This window comes from Triturus cristatus, chromosome 4_2 (assembly GCF_964204655.1).
Source record: "Triturus cristatus chromosome 4_2, aTriCri1.1, whole genome shotgun sequence".
NCBI classification, from domain to species: domain Eukaryota; kingdom Metazoa; phylum Chordata; class Amphibia; order Caudata; family Salamandridae; genus Triturus; species Triturus cristatus.
Genome location: NC_140586.1, coordinates 190,857,937 through 190,877,938, shown reverse-complemented (window position 1 = coordinate 190,877,938; position 20,002 = coordinate 190,857,937). Strand labels below are relative to the sequence as shown.

The 20,002-nt window shown below is 46.0% G+C and overlaps 1 protein-coding gene across 1 annotated transcript in view; it reads left to right on the top strand.

Moving 5' to 3' along the window:
• Nucleotides 1-207: 207 nt before the first annotated feature.
• Nucleotides 208-20,002, top strand: part of LOC146833347 (heme oxygenase 1-like) — a 61,230-nt gene continuing 41,435 nt past the window's right edge. The window contains exons 1-2 of the mRNA XM_085600064.1: nt 208-593; nt 9,810-9,930. Of these exons, the coding sequence (XP_085456190.1) occupies nt 562-593; nt 9,810-9,930 (153 nt within the window). The 5' untranslated portion in view covers nt 208-561. The remainder of the gene's footprint in view (nt 594-9,809; nt 9,931-20,002) is intronic.

Genomic DNA, 20,002 nt, shown 5'->3' with positions numbered 1-20,002 from the left:
TCTAATGCTTCCTTATACTTCCTCTCAGTTCGTACTCGGGTGTCCCTTATTCTCTCAATCACGCTGTCCTAAAACTGAACCCTAATCTTCCCCCCGTTTCCCACGCCCCCAATTCCGAGCAGCTCCTCACGTATGTTTCCTGTTTTCAGTAAAGTGTCATTTTGCAATCCCTTCCCGTCCCTCGCCCCTTGTGAACACTGAACACTCAACTCTGGAGCAATCTCAAATTCAAAGTCAAATGTCGGCAACTTTTGATTCCAGAGTCACGTGACCGCCCGCGGGGGCATAAAATCAGTGCAGAGGGCTGTGCAGGGCACAGGACACCTGCGAGGGGCACTGAGAGAGAAACGGAGTGTACAGCGACCAGGAATCCGCAGTGTCCGGAGCGCACTGCAGTGAGAACAGTGACCAAAGAAGTCTAATTGTAGTGAGAACAGCGATCAGGGCAGTCTGTAGTGAGACCAGTGGCCAGCAGTCTGTAGTGACCAGAGCCGTCTGTAGTGAGGGAAGAGAGCAGCCCGGAGAGAGTGTGCCAAGCGACCCCTGCAGAGAACTGTCGACATGTCCTCCAATCAGAGCCCCCTCCCTGACAGGTAAGTGACAAAGGAAAGACTAGTCTGCTCTCTGTCTTTATTCAAAATCGGCCCTCCTTTTCTCCTAACCCTCCTTTTATCGCTTTCTTTTTCACTATTTCTGATGTGTTGATGTCAGAGGTATGTTTTTGTGGAAATTATTCCATCTCCCATGGACCTCGCATCCCATCTTCTACAAAGGGTATGCTTCGGAACATTTCGAGCACTGCTATAGGCTTAAAGGCGCTACATGAAAACACACTGATCTGTCCCACTGTTACCAGAAGTGAATGTGTGTCGAGGACAAATGCATATTATGTATGTGTAAGGTATTATTTATTTCGAATGTATATTACATTCTTAAACAACTGTCCAAAGTAGACAAACAGCGCCACCAGGTGACAGACTGCGACATAAGTGCGGGTGTTGACAAATGCCGGTGCTGAGCACCGCAAACCACAGGCTCAAATTAAGCATTGGAACCTGGCGGCCAGACTGTCCTTGGCTAAAACGCAGCTCGTCAATCGCAAACCTTCTCGGCCAGCTTCTCAGTCTTCTAGTGACAAATGGGTGCTTTTTTAAGGCGTAATGTTTATGCCATAAAGCACTCCATGACACAAGAAGAGGGAATTCATTATGCCTTCCCTTTTTGTTCACCGCATACCATCAAGGATCTGAAGATCAGCCCGCTGCTAATACTGCTAAGGCTTGGAATGCTATTTTGCATAAAAGTACCTAATTATTTTGTCATTTTTAGGGTCGAGCCTGCAAGTGCACACGTCTAGTTTGCTTACTATGCGTTGGCTGCAGTGTCCCTCTTTTTTGCAGCCACCTTAATTGGCCAGTGCTGGCCAAACGTAATTTCCTATCCTTTCTGTGGAGCAGGGACCAAGTACAGATTAATCAAAGTTAATCAGTCTCATCCACTGCTCCTGATATCATGCTGCGATGTGTTCCCCTGTCCCACTCGCACTGCCCTCTGCTCTTTCCATAGTGCTTTTAAAAAATACAAATATTCTGAGCAGTTTAATATCCCCTCTTATAATTATATTTGCTCTCCTCCCCCTCATGATAGACTCTACCCCCACTCTACCCCACTCCACCATACCCCAACCTACCCCTTCACTCTACGCTAATCAATCCCATGCCAATCTACCCCACACCAATCTACCCCATGCCAATCTTCCCACTCCAATCTACTCCACTCTACTTCAATCTACCCCACCCACTCTACCTCACTTCACCACTCTACCCGTCTTCACTATACCCCAATCTTCCCCATGCTTCTATACCCTATTCTACCCCACTCCAATCTACACCACTCAAATCTACTCCACTCCCATCCACTACAATCTACACCTAATCTACCTTCCTCCAATCTGCCCCACCCCAATCTACCCCATTCTCCTTTACCCCAAATCTAAACCACTCCACTCCACCCCAATCTGCACCCCAATCTAGCTCAATCTACCCCACTCCATTCTACACCACTCTACCCCACTCCACCCCAATCTACCCCACTCCACTTCACCACATTCCATCCCACTCAACTCTACCACAATCTACCCCACTCCACTACAATCTACCCCACTACAATCCACCCCTCTCGAAATTACCCCACACTAATCTACCCCACCCTACCCCCATCAACCCCACTCCAATCTACCCCACTCCACTCCAATCTACTCCACTTCACCAAAATCTATCCCTCTCCAATCTACCACTATCGACCCCACCCCATGCTACCCCACTCCACTCTACCCGAATGTACCCCACTCCACTCTTACCCAATTTACCCCACTCCAAATCTACCCCAATCTACCCCACTCCAACTTTATCCTACGCCAATCTACCCCACTCAACTTTGCCACAATCTAACTCACTCTACTCCAGTCTACCCCACTCCACTCCAATCTACCAAAATCTACCCGCTCTGTAACAATCAACCCACTCTATCCCAATTAACCCCACTCTACCCCACTCTATCCCAATCCACCCCACTTCACAGTACCCCAACCTACCCCACTCCTCTCCGATCTACCCCACACCAATCTAATCCACTCTGCTCCACTACAATCTACCAAAATCTACCCCACTCCACTCTACCCGAATCTACCCCACCCACTCTACCCCACCCCACTCCACCTTACCCCAATCTACCCCAATCCACCCCACTCAATCTACCTCAATCAAATTCACCACAACCTATCCTAATCTACCCCACATTATCCCTCTCTGCTCTACCCCACTCGACCCCACTTAACTCTATTCCAATTTCCCTATCTCCACTACAATTTACACCAATCTACCCCACTCTAGCCCACTCCACTCTACCCCAAACCACCCCACTCCACTGTACTCCAATGTACCCCACTCCAATCTAGCCCATTTCATTCAACCTCACTCCAGTACACTCTCCCCCAATCTGCCGAACTCTACCCCTCATCTCCAATCTACCCCACCCCAATCTAACCCACTCCAATCTACCAAAATCTACCCCACTCTACCCCAATCTACCCTACCATACTATACCTCATTCCACCTTACCCCAATATACCCCACTCTAATCTACCCCAATCCACCCACTCAATCTACCTAAATCCAATCCACCACAACCTACCCTAATCTACCCCACACTATCCCTCTCTGCTCAACCCCACTCTACCCCACTTAACTCTGTCCCAATCTTCATCACTCCACTACAATCTACACCAATCCACCCCACTCTAGCCCACTCCACTCTACCCCAAATTACCCCACTCCACTCTAACCCACTCCAACCTGCCCCAATCTACATAACCCCACTCAAGTCCAACCCACTCCACTAATATTTAGCCATGCTGAACAGCAGCCACACTGGTGTACATCATGGCTAAAACACATTGCCAATGCCAATAGCTCTCAAATAGGCACAACCTACTGGCTTTATCAATGTTTGTTACACATGTCAGCACTATCTGGGCAATGGTTTCACCCCATTAGTAACAGTTTGACACTCAAATACAGCAATAAGCCACAGAAAAGTGACCAGTCAAACTTTACAGAGGCCTTATACTGCGCTTCAACATACGCAGCTGCATTTTTAGGTCTCGCCTGAGCCAGCGCATGTGGTGCTCTGCGAGACATTTAGTGTATGGCTTTTCAAAGTGCTGCCACAGGCTTTTGGTGGCCTAAAGCTTGCGTGCACGTGAGTGTGCGCGCGCAGCCGCCATCTGCCTTTCTGTCATGGCTCATTAAGCCTTCCAGCGTGTGAATCATGCTCCTCCACCCCCTTGCTGTCTGCTCTCACTACCCCCTCCCTTCTCCCCCCTCCCGTCTCCCCCTCCCTCCTCGTTAGCTTGTTATTCTTAAGTTCGGAAGCATCTGATGTGAATTCTTCAAGGAGCAATTCACTTCCGACTAAGCCAAAGCCGCCTCAGACAGTAGACATTTTCTGGTGCTTGTTCCTGTTTTCATTGGTTCCATAGACCCAGCTTATGTTACTGTTTGCTTACGTTGCACGCTTTATGGCCACCTTATCTTTTAGTATTGTATGCTCAGGCCAGACTTCGGTGTCAGAGCACGCTTTAACCCTCTACACCCCAGCACAAAGCCATCGAGAGCGAGCAACAAATGACGCCAACACACAGTCCCTTGTGGGAATATAGACTGTGAGAGTAACACTGCAACTTGAGTTTCACCTACTACCTCTCGTTTTTAAAGTGGAATTGCCAGATGATGTCCAAATATTTAAGAAGCCCCCAAAGCTTTCGTAATTGTAGCCTTTGTTTGGAAATCTTGGGCAGGACGGGTTTGAGCGGCGTCCTCTGGCATATGAATGTGTAACCAGCTCTTCCCAGTTACCCTTTACCCCTCCCTTGTGAGAAGTTTCAAGGTATCGATAGCTATAGCAGGCAGTTGCTGTTTTTTTTTTTTTTTTTTTTGGAAAAACCTTTATTGACGTTTCAGTCATTTACACGTATGGGCCTACAACCCCCCGGGGCCGGCCGCTAAGTAATCAGAACAATAAAAGCAAATGTAAACACAGGCGGCACCTCGGAGAGCAAAATCTTCAATCCAATATAGTCCGGCCAATGAGCCGCGCAGGTAGGACACCAGGAGAAAAAGGGTTTTTCATTTTATGATAAGACAAAACAGTAGGATCAGGTGCCTAACAATTTCCCAACAGCGATAAGGGGCAAGGATAAGAGACGTAAGCAATAAGCAGCAATATATTGAATCAATGGCGCAGACACGGGAAAGTCCGGATGGGGAAGAATATCAAAAACAGTTGCGCCTGCAGACCCCAATATCTAACGCCCAGCGAACACCCCGGAAACTGTGGCACACATGAAGAGGCAACGATTCACAATAAGGGAACTGTACCGCGCTGATCCCAGAAAAAGGAAAACAAGAAGAAACAGAGAAGAAAAAGGAGGCCATTGAAAAAGAGATAAAGACTAAAGAGTCCCCTCCCCCAACCCCCCACCCTGCACCTCTGCGAATGAGTATGGCCCCACCCCCCAGCAGTGTGCCTGTCGCCCTGGAACTAGACCCGAAATATAGAAGAAACAGGGAAAAAGGAGTAAGAAAGAACCCCACCAGACAGGGGGGCGGAGAGAGTATAATAAACTGGAGGAGGGCCTTCAAAACATATCCCCGGCTTCTCCCTCCCGCACGGTAAAGTCTCCCCGCAGCAAACAATAAGCAGCACCAAGTCGATCATATCAAAAAAAGGGGGGGGGAATGGGGAACATTATGCACCAACTATGCGAATAACCATGAGAGCACGCAACCATGAGTCCGCCCGTCTACTAGGTGACCACCCCCGAAGGATCAGCCTCAGCCTTGACCACTCTTTACGATTCTGCCCATGCCTGCCCCTCGACCCAGCACCATGTCCGATGTTCCAAGGTACAGGAGTGTCCAAAAACAACCGGGAAGCGACGCACACAGGTGGGGTGGAAGTCTCTGAGTACCAGCACAGACCGCATCATGGAGGGGCGTCTTTTCCAGTGCCGCCCCAGGATCTGCACTGCACACAAGGTCCAGACAGGCTGAATCAGCCAAAGGAGACACACGTTGCTGGAATTGTCCCTGGGTCGCCGGAGATCGTGCACGGGACAAGACCACCATCTTCCACTCAGGTCCAATACCTCCGGAACAGATCAAGCCCACAGTTAGCCGACCACACGGTAGCATACTGTCCGGAGTGTCCTGCTGTGCACTAATCGCAGGGGGGGCCGCTACATCTTCCTCCTGTGTGCAGTGTGGGAAGCCACTGTGTACCTGTGGACCAGCATGCCGCCACTGTCCCAACGCTGATGCCACCCCATCTAGCTTCCTCCCCAGGACCCCGGCGCCATGAGCCAAGGAGAAATGAAGGGCACCAAGGGCCTCCAGGAGGTCACCGTACCCCAGAGCAGCTCTCTCCGATCGCTCTGCCACACTCCCAAAAGTCACACACCCCCAATCCTGCTGCGACCCAGTGGACAGGATGGTAGGCAGCATAGCAACAAAATGGCCGCTGGGAAGGCCCGACTCGTATTGGGGCCAGGACCCCGGGACAAGCGCCTCGAGGTCCACGTCGCTGAAGACAGGGATCCTGGGGCAGGCACAAATTCAGCCGTTGCGCGGTCACGGGCAACAGTCGTCTCTGCCACGGACCAGCTCCCGCGAAAAGCCGGGAGCAGCCCGCAAGGATCAGGGCGAGCTAGGGACGGCGTCCGGGCAGCTCACCGTCAAAGGCAGGGGCAAACACCACAGGATCCGAGAATTGCACCCCCGGGCGTGTCCTCGGTCCGCAACGCTCAGCAGGGGGAGCGACTACAGCAAAATGCAGGCCGAGGGCAGCACCCCTCCGGCGGACCGACTCCACCCAATCACCACAGGCCGCTGTTGTTAAACTGCCACCCGGCCAAGGCGTCCACTCGAGGTCCCGGCTCCGGGGCCGCACGGGCCGCAAAGTTCAACCACTGATTTCTCCGGCGGTACGGCAGCCAGAAACCTCGGAGTCACACGATCGGTTGCCACTTTCGTTTACAAACACGATCTCATAGCGCAGAATAAGGATCTCATGCAGGATATCCGTGCGGGATGCGGAGGTTCACGGAGCCGGGAATCTACGCTGCCGTCCCGGTCGCCATCTTGGCTCCTCCTCGGCAGTTGCTGTTTTGCCATCAGTTTAATCCCTTGCAGTGTAACTTCGCTTGTGAAGCAGTAACATTTCACAGGCTGCCTTCCGAGTGCGTAAGCTTGAATGGAGCGGCACGGCATAGATAAAAGGAACAGCAGTAATGGTGACAAAAGGTGGTCTTCAGCAACATGAACTCTTCATCAATATTTCATGACAGCCAGCCCCCCACCACCCTTCCGGTTTTGAAACAAGTACCCGGAGGCAACACGCAATGTTTTGCACATTGACCCTTTAATAATGCAATGTTCGAGCAACTTCAGAATTGTGCTGATCTGTAGGGATACGGCACTGCATAAAGGATGTAGGGAATATTGGCTGTGAGTTGCCTTTTTAATGTCTTTTCACTTGCCTACCTTTAGAGGTGTGAAACGCACTGGTACCAGCATGCTGCACAGAGGATGGACGCATTCTTTAAGTTGCAGCCCTTTTGCTGTTTCTTACACTCACTCACCTAGCACTATTTTCATGCACAACAAGCATTGGCATAGCCAATAGGTCTCGCCTTTGGGACCTTATAAGTGTTTAACCATGTAACAGTTAATGTTGTTGCACCAAGGATATTGTGCTGCATAACTAAACACTTATAAGGTCCGAAAAGCGAGACCCATTGGCTATGCCAATGCTTGTTAGTAACTTTCGAGCCGTGTGAGTTAGAAACCATTTGTTTTGTTACAATCTGCAGACTATGCAGCAGTTGGTGGGTTATGTGACAAATGCGGCAAATCCAATATGACGCGAAAATTGCAGCGCCCACAAAATCGCATAATTTTTGTGGTGTTGATTAGAATGTATAATTTATACTTCAAAGGAGTTTCTAGAATATGGTTTCTGCATCATATGCTTGTGTGGAGTGTTTTCTGTAGTCAGCTTCGGTGCAGAGAATAGCAGAGTCTCAGGTAAAATTATATTTTGTCATTGGGGAGATCAATGTTTCCTCACAACTGTGTGAAATTATGCTTTCTGCCGCCTTTGTGTGGACATCATCGGTGGCGGCACCCCAAGCAAATTGACAACAGTAATGTTAATGTGGCACCTACCCTGGCAGGGTGGCAATATTTTTAGGTTCTGTGCTATAGTTGTTGTTTGAGGAGAAAGGTTTAGAGCTCCTTTCCTAACTTCAATAGGAAAGGGCAGGTCTGAAGTTAAGGTTTCACTGTCTTGAGGCACAGGTTAAAAATGGCTGCCGTCAAGTTTTTTTTCCTTTGTAATTTTTGATCTCCAAAGTGATGAGGGGGCAGGGTCGGCTTTAGCGCATGTGGCGCCCGAGGCAACAATCACTTTTGGCGCCCCATAACCCTTGACCGCCTCCTCGGATTCTCTCACTATCACCTGCAAAAGTGCCCCTCATCTCTCATATCATGAGATACTGCTAAACACAGCGCCCCCCTGAGGTCACAGCGCCCCCCTCCACAGGTCAGCGCTCCGTGCAGCCGCACCAGTCGCACTGCCCTGATGCCGGCCCTGTGAGGGGCTGCCTCTTGTCTTGGAGAATCTGCTGGGGTAGGTAAGCCTTTCCTCCAAGTATGCTGTTAGGCAGCTCCAGTGCAAGGATTTTCAAAGTCTGAGTGAAAATGACATTTTGCTATTTGAGTACTCTTGTTGCTTTAGCAACATGGCTTTTTAGGGCATTTGTTGTTATCTGGCACAATCATTTGGCTGTTTGAGGTGCAACTTTGTAACAGCTGCCTGCAATAATATCTTTATCATAGCAAGGCCCTACCTGCTAGGTGTCTTGATCTCACAGGAGCGCGCAAATATACTTTTCCCCTATCTATGATCTTTATAGCCATATGGGACAGTTGGTACTAGGCTGTGTGTGGTTTACTGGCAATCTGTGACTGAAGAAGAGGTGGCAATGGCGGACGCCGTAGAACCCAAGCAACTTCGTAATGTTGTCAGCAAAAGCGTAAATCCTTCTTGGTCAATCGCAGACAGCTTCATTAGCTATTCGGTGGTAGCGTCATATCCCATGCAGAATCAAGAAATAGGTGCCCTGATGTTTATTGTAATATTAAATGCAACTTCACGTTGAATGTAAATGTACCAGGAGGAGAGGTGAAGCAGCGCTTAATCTGAGCTGGTGTTTGCGGTGCATACCACCGGTACTTCATTTTTAAAGCTGGCACTCATGACAATTCAGCAATTGGTGGTGCTGTTTGTCTATTTTTGACATGAACCCATCAACAGAGTATTTAATATTTCACTATACAAAAAAAAGTAATAATACCTGCAGTCCATGCCATTCTTATAGCTTTGGGTGGCCTGGAATAGTCTTAATTGTCACAACTATATGGGTGTGAGGGTTAGTAGTTTTGTTGAAACTGGCATTGGCAGCGCTTGCGGGGCAATAAGAGCTGCAAGCCGTAAAGGCCTCCTGAGAAGGGCCCTGGTATTTACTTTATTACAAACTAAAAAGTGGGGTGTAGTATCACAAGCAGCTTCACAGTGTATGTCTGCTAGAAGGCAGTGTAATATTACATGCGACTTCACAGTGTACATGCACTAGACAAGAGTTCAATATCACATGTAGCATCACAAAACACATACCAAAGGGCAGTGTAGTATCACACACTGCCTCACAATGCACAAGCACCAAGGGGCAGTGAAATATCACATGTGCACTCAAAGTCTATTTACAAGCATCAAAAGACAGTGAAATATCACATACTGCCTCACAGTGCAACAGAGGCACTATGATATCACCCTCATGCAGCCTCACAGTGTACATGCACGGGGATAGAGCAGCCTCACAGTTTATATGCACGACAGGGAAGAGTAATACCACAGACAGGCTTGCAGTATAGTTTCACCATGGAGCAGTGTAATATCACATGCAGCCCCACAGTGTATATACAGACACCATAGAGCTATATAGTATCATGTGCTGCCTCAATGTATACATGAGCATAGAGCATTGTAATATAACACATAGCCTCGCGTGGCTTATGCATGAGGGGAAAGTTTAACACCACATCCAGCCTCACAGAGCATATGCATCAGAGAGCAGTGTGACATCACGTGCATCCTCACAGCATAACCTTTTAACTCTTCTCTCTCCTAAGTGCCCTAGGTGACCTGTCCGAAGCCCTAAAAGAGGCGACGAAGGAAGTGCACCGGCAAGCACAGGACACCGAGTTCATGAGAAACTTCCAGAAAGGGCGGGTTTCGTTAGATGAATTTAAGGTACCTTACCTACTTCCTACGTACAACCCCTTCCCCACTCCTAAATGAACTGCACCCAAAATGCAATAGTGCTACTTTTATTGATGACCAGTACAATGACTGAATTACACCCTGATATTATACACATATATGACTGCTCTTAAAGAAATTTACAATGTGTGTCCTTATTACCCCTCATACGCCCTCCTCGCCTCAGTCATTACTATATGTGTGCCCCACCCTCCCAAACAGGCCTTTACCGTGCAAGTCCTTGGCACGTTTTAGGTCAAAGCCTGTCAGAAAGCGCAGTTGTCTGGCTGTTGAATACTTGTTGGGAACATTCTGAAAGCTGACCTAAGCATACATTCCGCACATTGCTTACCATTGGCTTTGAGGTTAGTATCTCACAATTGCTTGCTTTCTATTTACTGCTTTTATTTGTTTTAGGTTCTCCGGCATGTCTTTGTCCCTCCTGTGAAGCCAAGCCTGTTTACTGTATTCCTCCATGTATGCTAAGTGTCTATAAACAGGCCTTTACCTTTTGATCTTATCTTGTCACATTTTCTGTGCATTCAAAGACAGAGGTTAAATATCAGGCTATGTCTTCTGATGGAGCTTGGTGTTTTCTTTTCTTTCTCTGACAAATTGAGAGAATTTCTTGTACAATCTGGGGATGTGAAAAGAAAGGCTTTTTTCTAACAAAATGTAAATGTCTGTAAATGAACTGTGCAAATATTTCAGAAAATATCAGAATTATGAAAACACAAATAAAGCAAATGTGTTTGTAACTCTGAAGTGTGCTGGAAAGAAACATTTTAATACCATCAATACGCTAGGTGATGCAATTAACACACATTATCGTATGGGTGTTGAATAGTTTTATCAGTAAAACTGTATCTGTGCAAATGTAATGGTCATTTCAATTGAAAATGTGTTGTCAGTAAAGGCAGTGCTCTACCGCACAATGCATACTCCAATCTACGATACTCTACACCACTCCACTCCACGATAATCTACTCCACGCCACTCTATGCCGCTCTACTCCACAGCACACTACTTCACTCAACTCTATGACATTCCACTCTATGCCCCTTCACTCTACAACACTACTCCACTCTATGCCACTCCACTTTATGACACTCTACTCCACTCTATACCACTCCACTCTACCACAGTCCTCGCCTCTGTACTGCACTGACACTCCATGCTATGCCACTCCACTATATGACACTTTACCTCCACTCTACGCCACTCCACTTTACTCCATGGCACTCCACTCTACAGCACTTTACTCTACACTACACTCTGCCACTGTACGCCCTCCACTCTACATCACTACACTCTATGACACTCTACTCCACTTCACTCTGACACGCTACTCCGCTCTACGCCACTCCACGCCACTATACACCACTTAACTCAAGTCCACTCTACTCCACTACATTCTACGACTCTACTCTATGCTATGCCTTTCACTCTATAACACTCCACTCTACAATACTCCACTCTACAACACTGCATGACACGCCACTCTATTACACTCCACTCCACGCCACTTCACTCCACTTTACGTGACTCCACTCTTTGACAATTTACTCCACTCCACTCTATGCTACTCCACTCTGCTCTATCACACTTTACTACACTCAATGCCCCTCCACTCAATGCCCCTCCACTCAACACCCTTCCACTCTATGACACTCCATTCTATGTCACTCCACGCCACTCTACGGATCTCTACGCCACTCTACTCTACGCCCTTACACTCTATGCCCCCTTCACTCTATGCCACTCTATGACAGTCCACTCTGACACTCTATTCCACTCTACAACAAATTATGACCCGCCACTCTGCGCCACTCTACGACATTCCACAACACTCTACTCCCATCTACTTGAATCTACTCTACTCTACTCTACTCTACTTTACTCTAGGACACTTTATTCCACACTGCAACACTTTATTCCACTCTGCTCTTCTCCACTGTATGACTTTCCACAACACTCCGCTCTACGCCACTCCACAACACTCTACAATTCTTCACTCTAAGACACTTTACTCCATTGTATGCCCCTCCACTCTACAACACTGTTCTTTATCCTACTTTACACCCCTCCACGACTCTGCATCCTCCACTCTACATCCTCAACGATACTCTTCAACACTCTATGCCACTCCACTCAATGCACTCAACCCCACTCTATGACACTTTACTCCACTCTAAAACACTCTACTACACTCTACAACACTTTACTGCAATCTACGCTACATCACTTCACTCTATGCCAATATATCCCACTCCACTCTATCTCACCCCACTCTATGACACGACACAACACTTTACAATACTCCACTTTAAGACATTCTATGCCACTCCACTCTATTGCACTTTATGCCCTTCCACTCAACGTCCGACCCAGATACCCTATGCCACTCTACTCAATATCACTCAACTCCAATCTACGACAATTCATGATACTTCAGTCCCACTCTACTGTAAGACACTTTGCTCCACTCTACACCTTTCCACTCTACAGCAAACACTCTAAGACACTCCACAACACTCCACTCTATTCCATTCCACACCACACCACTCTAGACCAATCTACTCCAATCTACACCATGACACTCTGACACGCTAAGCTATTCCACTCTATGACATTCCACTCTACGACACTCCACTCTAATCCAGTCTACACCATTCTATTCTACTCTACTCCACGCCACACCACTCTACTCCACAACTGTAATGAAAGGTCTCAGATCTCCCCTGGACGAAGGTATGTACCGTCACTTTCCCAGGGAGAGAATATCAGTTCCAAACTTATGGAATATAACATATACACAGCACTTCCTAAGGTGGGCAAACTTTCAACACTCCCCCAAAGGCAAGGCAAGAAAACAATATCACATGAGTCTCCTCTAGAAAAAGGTAACACACACAACACTTCTCTAGAGCGAGATATACTTTGCGCATCACTTGCCAGGAGTAGAACAGCTTCCTATAACACAATTACCTACTAGAAGGGAATTCACCCATCCTTCTACAACAGAATACTTGGCCAAGAAGAGTCCACACCTCCTGCTACAAGGAAAAGACAAATTCAAACATGTGGAATATATAAATTTATTAATACAATACTTCAATCACGGGCAGGCTGAATATATATTGATCATGGCAGACTCTCACATATCAAATAACCGATTGAAATACACAATCAAAGCAAATATATATATAGAAATATATATGTATGGATATAAGAATCAGAAAATAAGAAGGAAAGGATGGAATCAGTAAAGAATCAAGAGACAGTTAGTAGCACAGACACCTCACCTACTGCTTCATCATTTCACCCCACTTTGCTCAAGGGGAGTCCATTGCTTGAACCGGGTGAAAGCTCAGAGGTGACACCAGCCCCCACTCTTCCGTGACAACACGTCTGCTCCACAGCGTGAACTTCCACCAGGCCAGTGTAGGCTCCCCTTTTTAATACAAATTCAAACACAATGAAGCTTCTAGCAAGCCTCGCTCCCTCGTTCTCATGAGAGCCCGTACCAGCCTGCTCCAAGGCCACTGCATCTGTTGATCAGGCCTTTGCTATGGCTCCGAGACAGACCGTGTACATTCCTCTGATAAGAACCAGTTCCCTCTAGTCAGTAAAGTGCAAAAAACAGGAGAAGAGCAAAACATTCCCTCCCCACCTCTGCAGCTTCGTGCAGGCACAGAAAATAGCTTCAGTCATGAAAATGGAGTTAGTTAAGCCATGCACACAAAGGCCCAAAGCAAGATGGAATCAGAAAAGCAAGGATGACATGAAACCATGTCAAAGGCACATAATTCACATAACCCAAATAACACTATAGACTTTATCCCTCAGTATACAACATGGAGCACATGTGTGCACCACCAACCACAACACTGCACCTCAACATCCCATACCTTCTATTCTTGGCAAGACTATTCTACTAAAAGACAGTAAGATTACAGGACAGAAGAGAAGCAGGCATATGCAAACCCATCCTACATTAAGGCTAGGGTAACATAACACACTTAAGTCAGTACAAAATGGTGGTGGTTGAGGGTCATCATAGGGTGTAAGACCACTCCACGACACTCCATTCTACAACACTAAGCGCCACTCTACACCACTCCACTCTGTGCCGCTCCACTCTTTGACAGTCTACTCCACTTTATCCCACTCCACTCCCCTTGGCTGTATGACTCTCTACTCCACATTGTGCAACTCCCTCAACGCTACTCCACGCCACTTTACTCCACTTAATGCCACTCCATGTCACTCCACTCTACTCCACTCTCTCAAGCCTTACAGTTGACGAGATTCAGTTGCCAGATAACTGTATATAAAGCAGGAAGTCATTGCGCGACTCTCACTCTCTGTAAAAATGGAAGATGGGCAAAAGGCTGCAGAAGCACAACAATATAGAGGAGCAGGAGAAGGAAGTCCTCCAGACTTCTAAAGCTGACCTCCGGTGTATGATAAAGCATGCAGTGGCTGCAGCATCAAATGAACTTAGTGCCAAAGGCCAGAGAGTGGATCTGGATGATGACCAAGACAGCTGCCCCAAGGGCAAATATTTGTAAAGAAAAACTTGCAGGATATTCTCCTATGCATTCAAAAAGTCTTGCTGTTTCAGTCAAATCAAAAGAAGAAGGGTTCTATGCCTATTAGAGTGGATCAACATCAAATGATTTACCACTATACAACTTTATAAGGGATATTAGTCATAAAGTGTGGGAGGATGAGAACAAAGCAGGTATTTTAGGATTCCTTAATAAGAAAACTTGGACTACAAAATTTAGCAAATCCCAAAAGTAAATACAGTTGTTGTCTTCTATGTTCTTGTCATCTTCTCTAGAGTCTGAAGAGTTCACATTTCCACAGGCTGTGGATAGGTAAGTGGAAGCAGCTCTGAAAGGATCATATGCAGTATCAGGGCCAGTACATACGCAGTGTATACTAGCAAGTGCTATTGATAGATTTTTGAAAGCTTTACATCTGTCTCCAGGGTATGAACACCCAAGTCCTGCGAAATTATTATCTAAGTTCCAGTCTGATGTAACATTTGATGGTCTCTGGGTGACTCTCTCTTCTGCAAGTGATGCTGCAAAAGGCTGCAGAATCTTATGGATGGAACCCTGGAAATTTGATGTTAATCAAAGAGCATTAGTTCAGAAGTTGTCATTTACTGGCTCAAAACTGTTTGGGGATAAAGTGATTGATAAGGCAAAAGAAATCAGCAAAGGAGAGCCTTCCAATTGAACTAGACCAGAAATAATTTCAAGTGCTCCATTTTCTGGTAACTCGATTCACTTGGCAAGACCATAGTGTCTGACTCCCCTGTAAGCTGCTACGCTTACAAAAATATGCTGGCAAGCAGGCCCTGCCTGACTTTCCACTATACTACAAGGCAGCACAACTAAGAGTGATATCTGAGTGAGCACTGAGAGAATCAGACAAACATTGGCTCCATATAGATAGGGCTGTGATCAGATGATACATATTGGATATTTAATGGAAACCGAAGGCAGATCGACCCCTTTAGGCATACCTTAGCACGCCTACAACAACGACCCTTAAATTATGGGTTGATGTGAACTGAATGACTGGGAGGGCTACCTTCCCCTCTCCTTATACTCCTATACACTCTAACCCTGCCCCCCCCCCACGCCAGGCCCCTTTGACCTTTGGAGGGAAGGGGGGTGCCTCACCATATCTGATTTATTCCATGGCTGGGAAATTTCCGCCTTTGAAAATTGCCAACAAGACTTTGGACTATCGAACTCAGAGATATACCGTTACACTCAACTGAAACATTGTGTTCTTCATCCAGAAGTGAGACTAGCAGCCACTGGAGACCTCTGCCAAATTAAGACATTTGTGAGGCAGGTGGGGGGAAGGGTGGCTAAAGGTAGCATCTCTTTTCTCCATTCACTTTTAATTTTTGCCTACCCCAATGACCAGACCTCGCCATATAGATTTTTTGACCAATGTACTCGGAGAAACGGTACCAGATGAGCAATGGCGGAAACTTTGGAGAGATATTCCCATATTTATCTACTCTATAGGGGGGGGGAGGCCCATTATAAAGTATTTTTTGATTGGTATCTCTCCACCCCCCAAACTAAAAAAAAATTCTCCCAACAAGTCTGACTTTTGTTGGAGAGGGTGCAGGTTACTTAGAGAATTCCGCACATATGGTGGGAATGCCCAGTAAAACTGCCTTTTTGGACTGAAATCTTAGGCCGGATTAAACCCATATTGGGCTACCCACTTCCATCCATCCCAAGCTTTGCTCTCCTGGGGCTGCGGGATGAGACTCTTAAATTACAAACTTCTAGTTTTATCTTGGGGCGGCTAAGACAGCCTTGACTGCATCTTGGAACAAGACCACACCGCCTTCGATGTCTCAATGGCATGCCAGGCTATGGCAAGCCCTGACACTGGAGAGAATTGGCTGACATTTTTTTGGATAAATATAACAAGTTTGAATATATTTGGGGTTCCCTAGTCACTTTCCTCTCGGAGGGCCTTCCAAGAGAGCTGATGATGACCTCGGGACTGCGCATGGCCATCATCTGGTGGCTCCTCTGAGACTGCCTCGCCTCCCACCCATCACTCAATATACAGCTTCACCACACTCACTCATGGTTTGTTGTTCAGGGTTATTTGGGAGGAGGGGGAAATAAGTTGGGCAAAAGATAATACTAGATGGTAAAGCTGACCTAACGACAGCAGTTTACTTGGATTGTCTGACTGCAATGAAGACATCATTATCTGTTTGCATCTGTGTGTAATAATAGCATTCTCATATATATTTCCGATTTCTTCTTTATGATGCACTGTGTCTCTATGGTAATGTGCCCTATAAAAACTCCATAAAGAAAGATTGACAAAAAATATCAGGAGAGGAGAAGAAGATTCTAAAGCCTTTTAAGTTGTTCTCTGGCAGAAAATAATTTCTCCAGAAATTGGGTTTACAGTTTTATCAGTCTTGTCCAATGTCGGGTAGTAGCGTTTACGAACAAGCCCTGACAACAAACTTCTCACTCCCAAGACCAAGGTCAGAAATGACTGGAAGGAGGATGGAGCAAGGTTAACACTTTTTTCCCAATGGAGCCACTATATCATGGACCAATTGGTCCAGAATATAGTAAAACATTGATACAGAAAACCTTACAAGGACTTGTTTCCAGGACAAGTCTTCAGAACTATACCATACCAAAAGACAAGGTAAAAAGACAATCATTTACTCTGGGAGTACAACAACTGCACAAAAGAAAGCAGTAATACCGCTGATGAATCACCAAAGAGAAAGGAGTTTTTACTAACCCTGGGCGTAGTTCGCGAAGTAGCACTACGCGAAGCTACGCAAAGTGCACTTTGCACTACGCGAGCTACGCGTAGCACTTCGCGAACTGCGTAGTACCCTGTTCGCACTGTGAAGATGTCGTTTTCAATGATTGCACAGTGCGGACAAGCAACCGGCACTGTGCAATCATTGAAAACGGCATCTTGCACAGTGCGAGCTGTAGTTTTCTGCCGCTCGAGTAGATTTTTACTCGAGCGGCAGCTTTCTCAACGCGGACTGGTAGTTTCTCATCGCGAGCGGTAGCGAGCATACACGACCACTCGCAATGAGAAACCTGACCTCCTCGCGTTGAGAATCTCGCCGGGAGGTTTATTTTCCACGCTCGCGATAGCCAACTTGATGTTGCTGATCGCGAACGAGGAAAAAGTGTCGCCGAGATGTCATTTTGCTTGCTCGCGGTCGCCAACTTGACATTAAGGACCACGAGCAAGCATAAAATGACCGCTGCATTACGCAACACTACGCAACACTACGCTACGCGTGTTCGCACTGTGCTACGTGCAATTCGCGTAGTGCGAAGTAGCGCAAACTTCACAAACTGCGCAAGCGTAGCGTTGTGCTTTGCCCAGGCTTAGTTTTTACCCAGTGCTGCTTCTGGTACCAGAGGTGGAAGGGACTTGTCATCAAGTGTTAGATCTAAAAGCTCTAAACAAGTTCCATTTGGTAGAATCATTCAGAATGATCTCACTCCAATCAATCATTCCCTTGCTGTGCAAGGAATCTTTCCTGTCGACTCTAGATTTAGTGGATGCATACTTTCACACATCGATACATAGGGAGAGTCCAAAAATCCTGAGGTTCTTAACTTTAGGGAGGTCTGACTTGTACAGTATGAAAAGACTCAATGAAATGTGATTCTGCTACCACTGCGTTTTCCGCATAGTTATGCATGTACAACTCTTGCCACATGAGCCACTATTTTCTGCATAATTTCAACACGAATTAATTTTGTTTTTAGCTCAAAACAATAAAGTGTCACACATATTGTAACGTAGTGCCAGATCCTTTGTAAATGATAACTGGTCACTTTTAGTTGCTGAATGCTATATTTAAGTGTTTGACTACTAGTAAAGCTGTGAAACAGTTGACCAAAACAATACAATAAAAAATGCTGTCAATTTATCATGCGTATTTCAGATCTAATCATCAGGGATTCGCCCGCCTCCTGACTTGCATGGATAGTTCTGGTAGTCAGATACATAGAACAGTTGCACAATCACTTCCTTCCTGGACACTGCTTTCTCTCTAGTCAGTCAATTGGCCTTAGCAGTTAAAGCTCAGGCCAAGATCTTGCTGATGGTTCTTATGTTCTTATAACCAGGCATCATAAAATTAATATTGTCGTGCATGCTACTTGTTGTCCCACATCTTGCTTGTGCTCTCAGAGGATGTACTATTGGAGGATTATGGTTGCCTCTGAGAAGGTAAAAAGTTCTACCTCTCTCTCATGAATCTTTGGACAGTGGCTACCGTTTTGGTTTTGGCTAAATGTTGCATTGGGTACTATACCTATGGAGAGCTGCTGCCATTTTGGTGTGAGGTGAGAATTTGCACATTCACCTCACCCTTCTGAAAGAGAAAAAGAAAAGGTTTCTTACCTGTAATCCTGGTTCTCTCTCTCTCAGGGGACTCTCCATTCAAATCATAAGCACTGAATTTTCCCACCCATGTGTGGGGATCCCATAGCACTCCTCTAAAATATATATTTTTTAGTGTAGACCTCTATCTTACTTCAGGAAGGTCAGGAGTCAAATCTGTTTTGTTAGAAACGTTGTGCAGGCTATAATGAAGACTATAGTGGCCTATTACTTTAATTTATATTCAAAAAAGGTGAAAATATTAAAAAGGAGCTTAATAATTGTTTCTTATTTTCTTATAAATATCCTCATAAACATTTATTAAAAGAAATGGAGAAGGAGAAATTGGGCAATGTAGACATATAGGCTGCAGTACTATAGATACAAAAAATGACACCACCTTTGAGAGCTCACAACCCTCCAGTGTCCCATCATGCCTAGCAGGTGGCAGTTGCCTCAGTTCTTTTTTACAGTGCAACTAATGAAAATAGAATGTGTTTTAATTATCTGTGTCTCTTCCACCGGGGAGGAGGGTGGGTTGCTTATGATTTTAAAGGAGATTCCTCTAAGTGAGAACTCGGATTACAGGTAAGAAACCATTCCTTCTCCCTCAGGGGATCTCCATTGACAATCATAAGTACCGACTAGAATAGCAAGCCCATCCCTACCAATGGCTGTGTAAAAAAAAAAGATGATCTATCTAAGTAGCTAAGCAAAGAGTTTCCTCGGGGAAGCTTGTACTACTTGAGCGTCTGTTCTAGCATCTGAATCTAAGAAATAGTCCCTGGTAAAAGTGTTAATAGGCCTCCGTGTGGCTGCTTTACAGATTTCTACAATAGGAATATTCCTCATTAAAGCAGATTTTGCTGCATTCCCTCTAGTAGAATGAGTCTTCGGTATACCAATCAGGGTTTTGTTAGATTTCTGATAGCACAATAGAATGCAAGAGACTATCCACCTGGATATAAATTGTTTAGATGGGGCAAGACCTGCACGTAAAGGGCCAAAATTTAGAAACAGTTGTTTGGATTTATGAATATCTTCTGTTTTGTCTAGATAAAATTTTAACATCTGCCTCTCATCTAAAGTGTGGAGAGAAGATGATTTGTGTTAGACCTGGAAC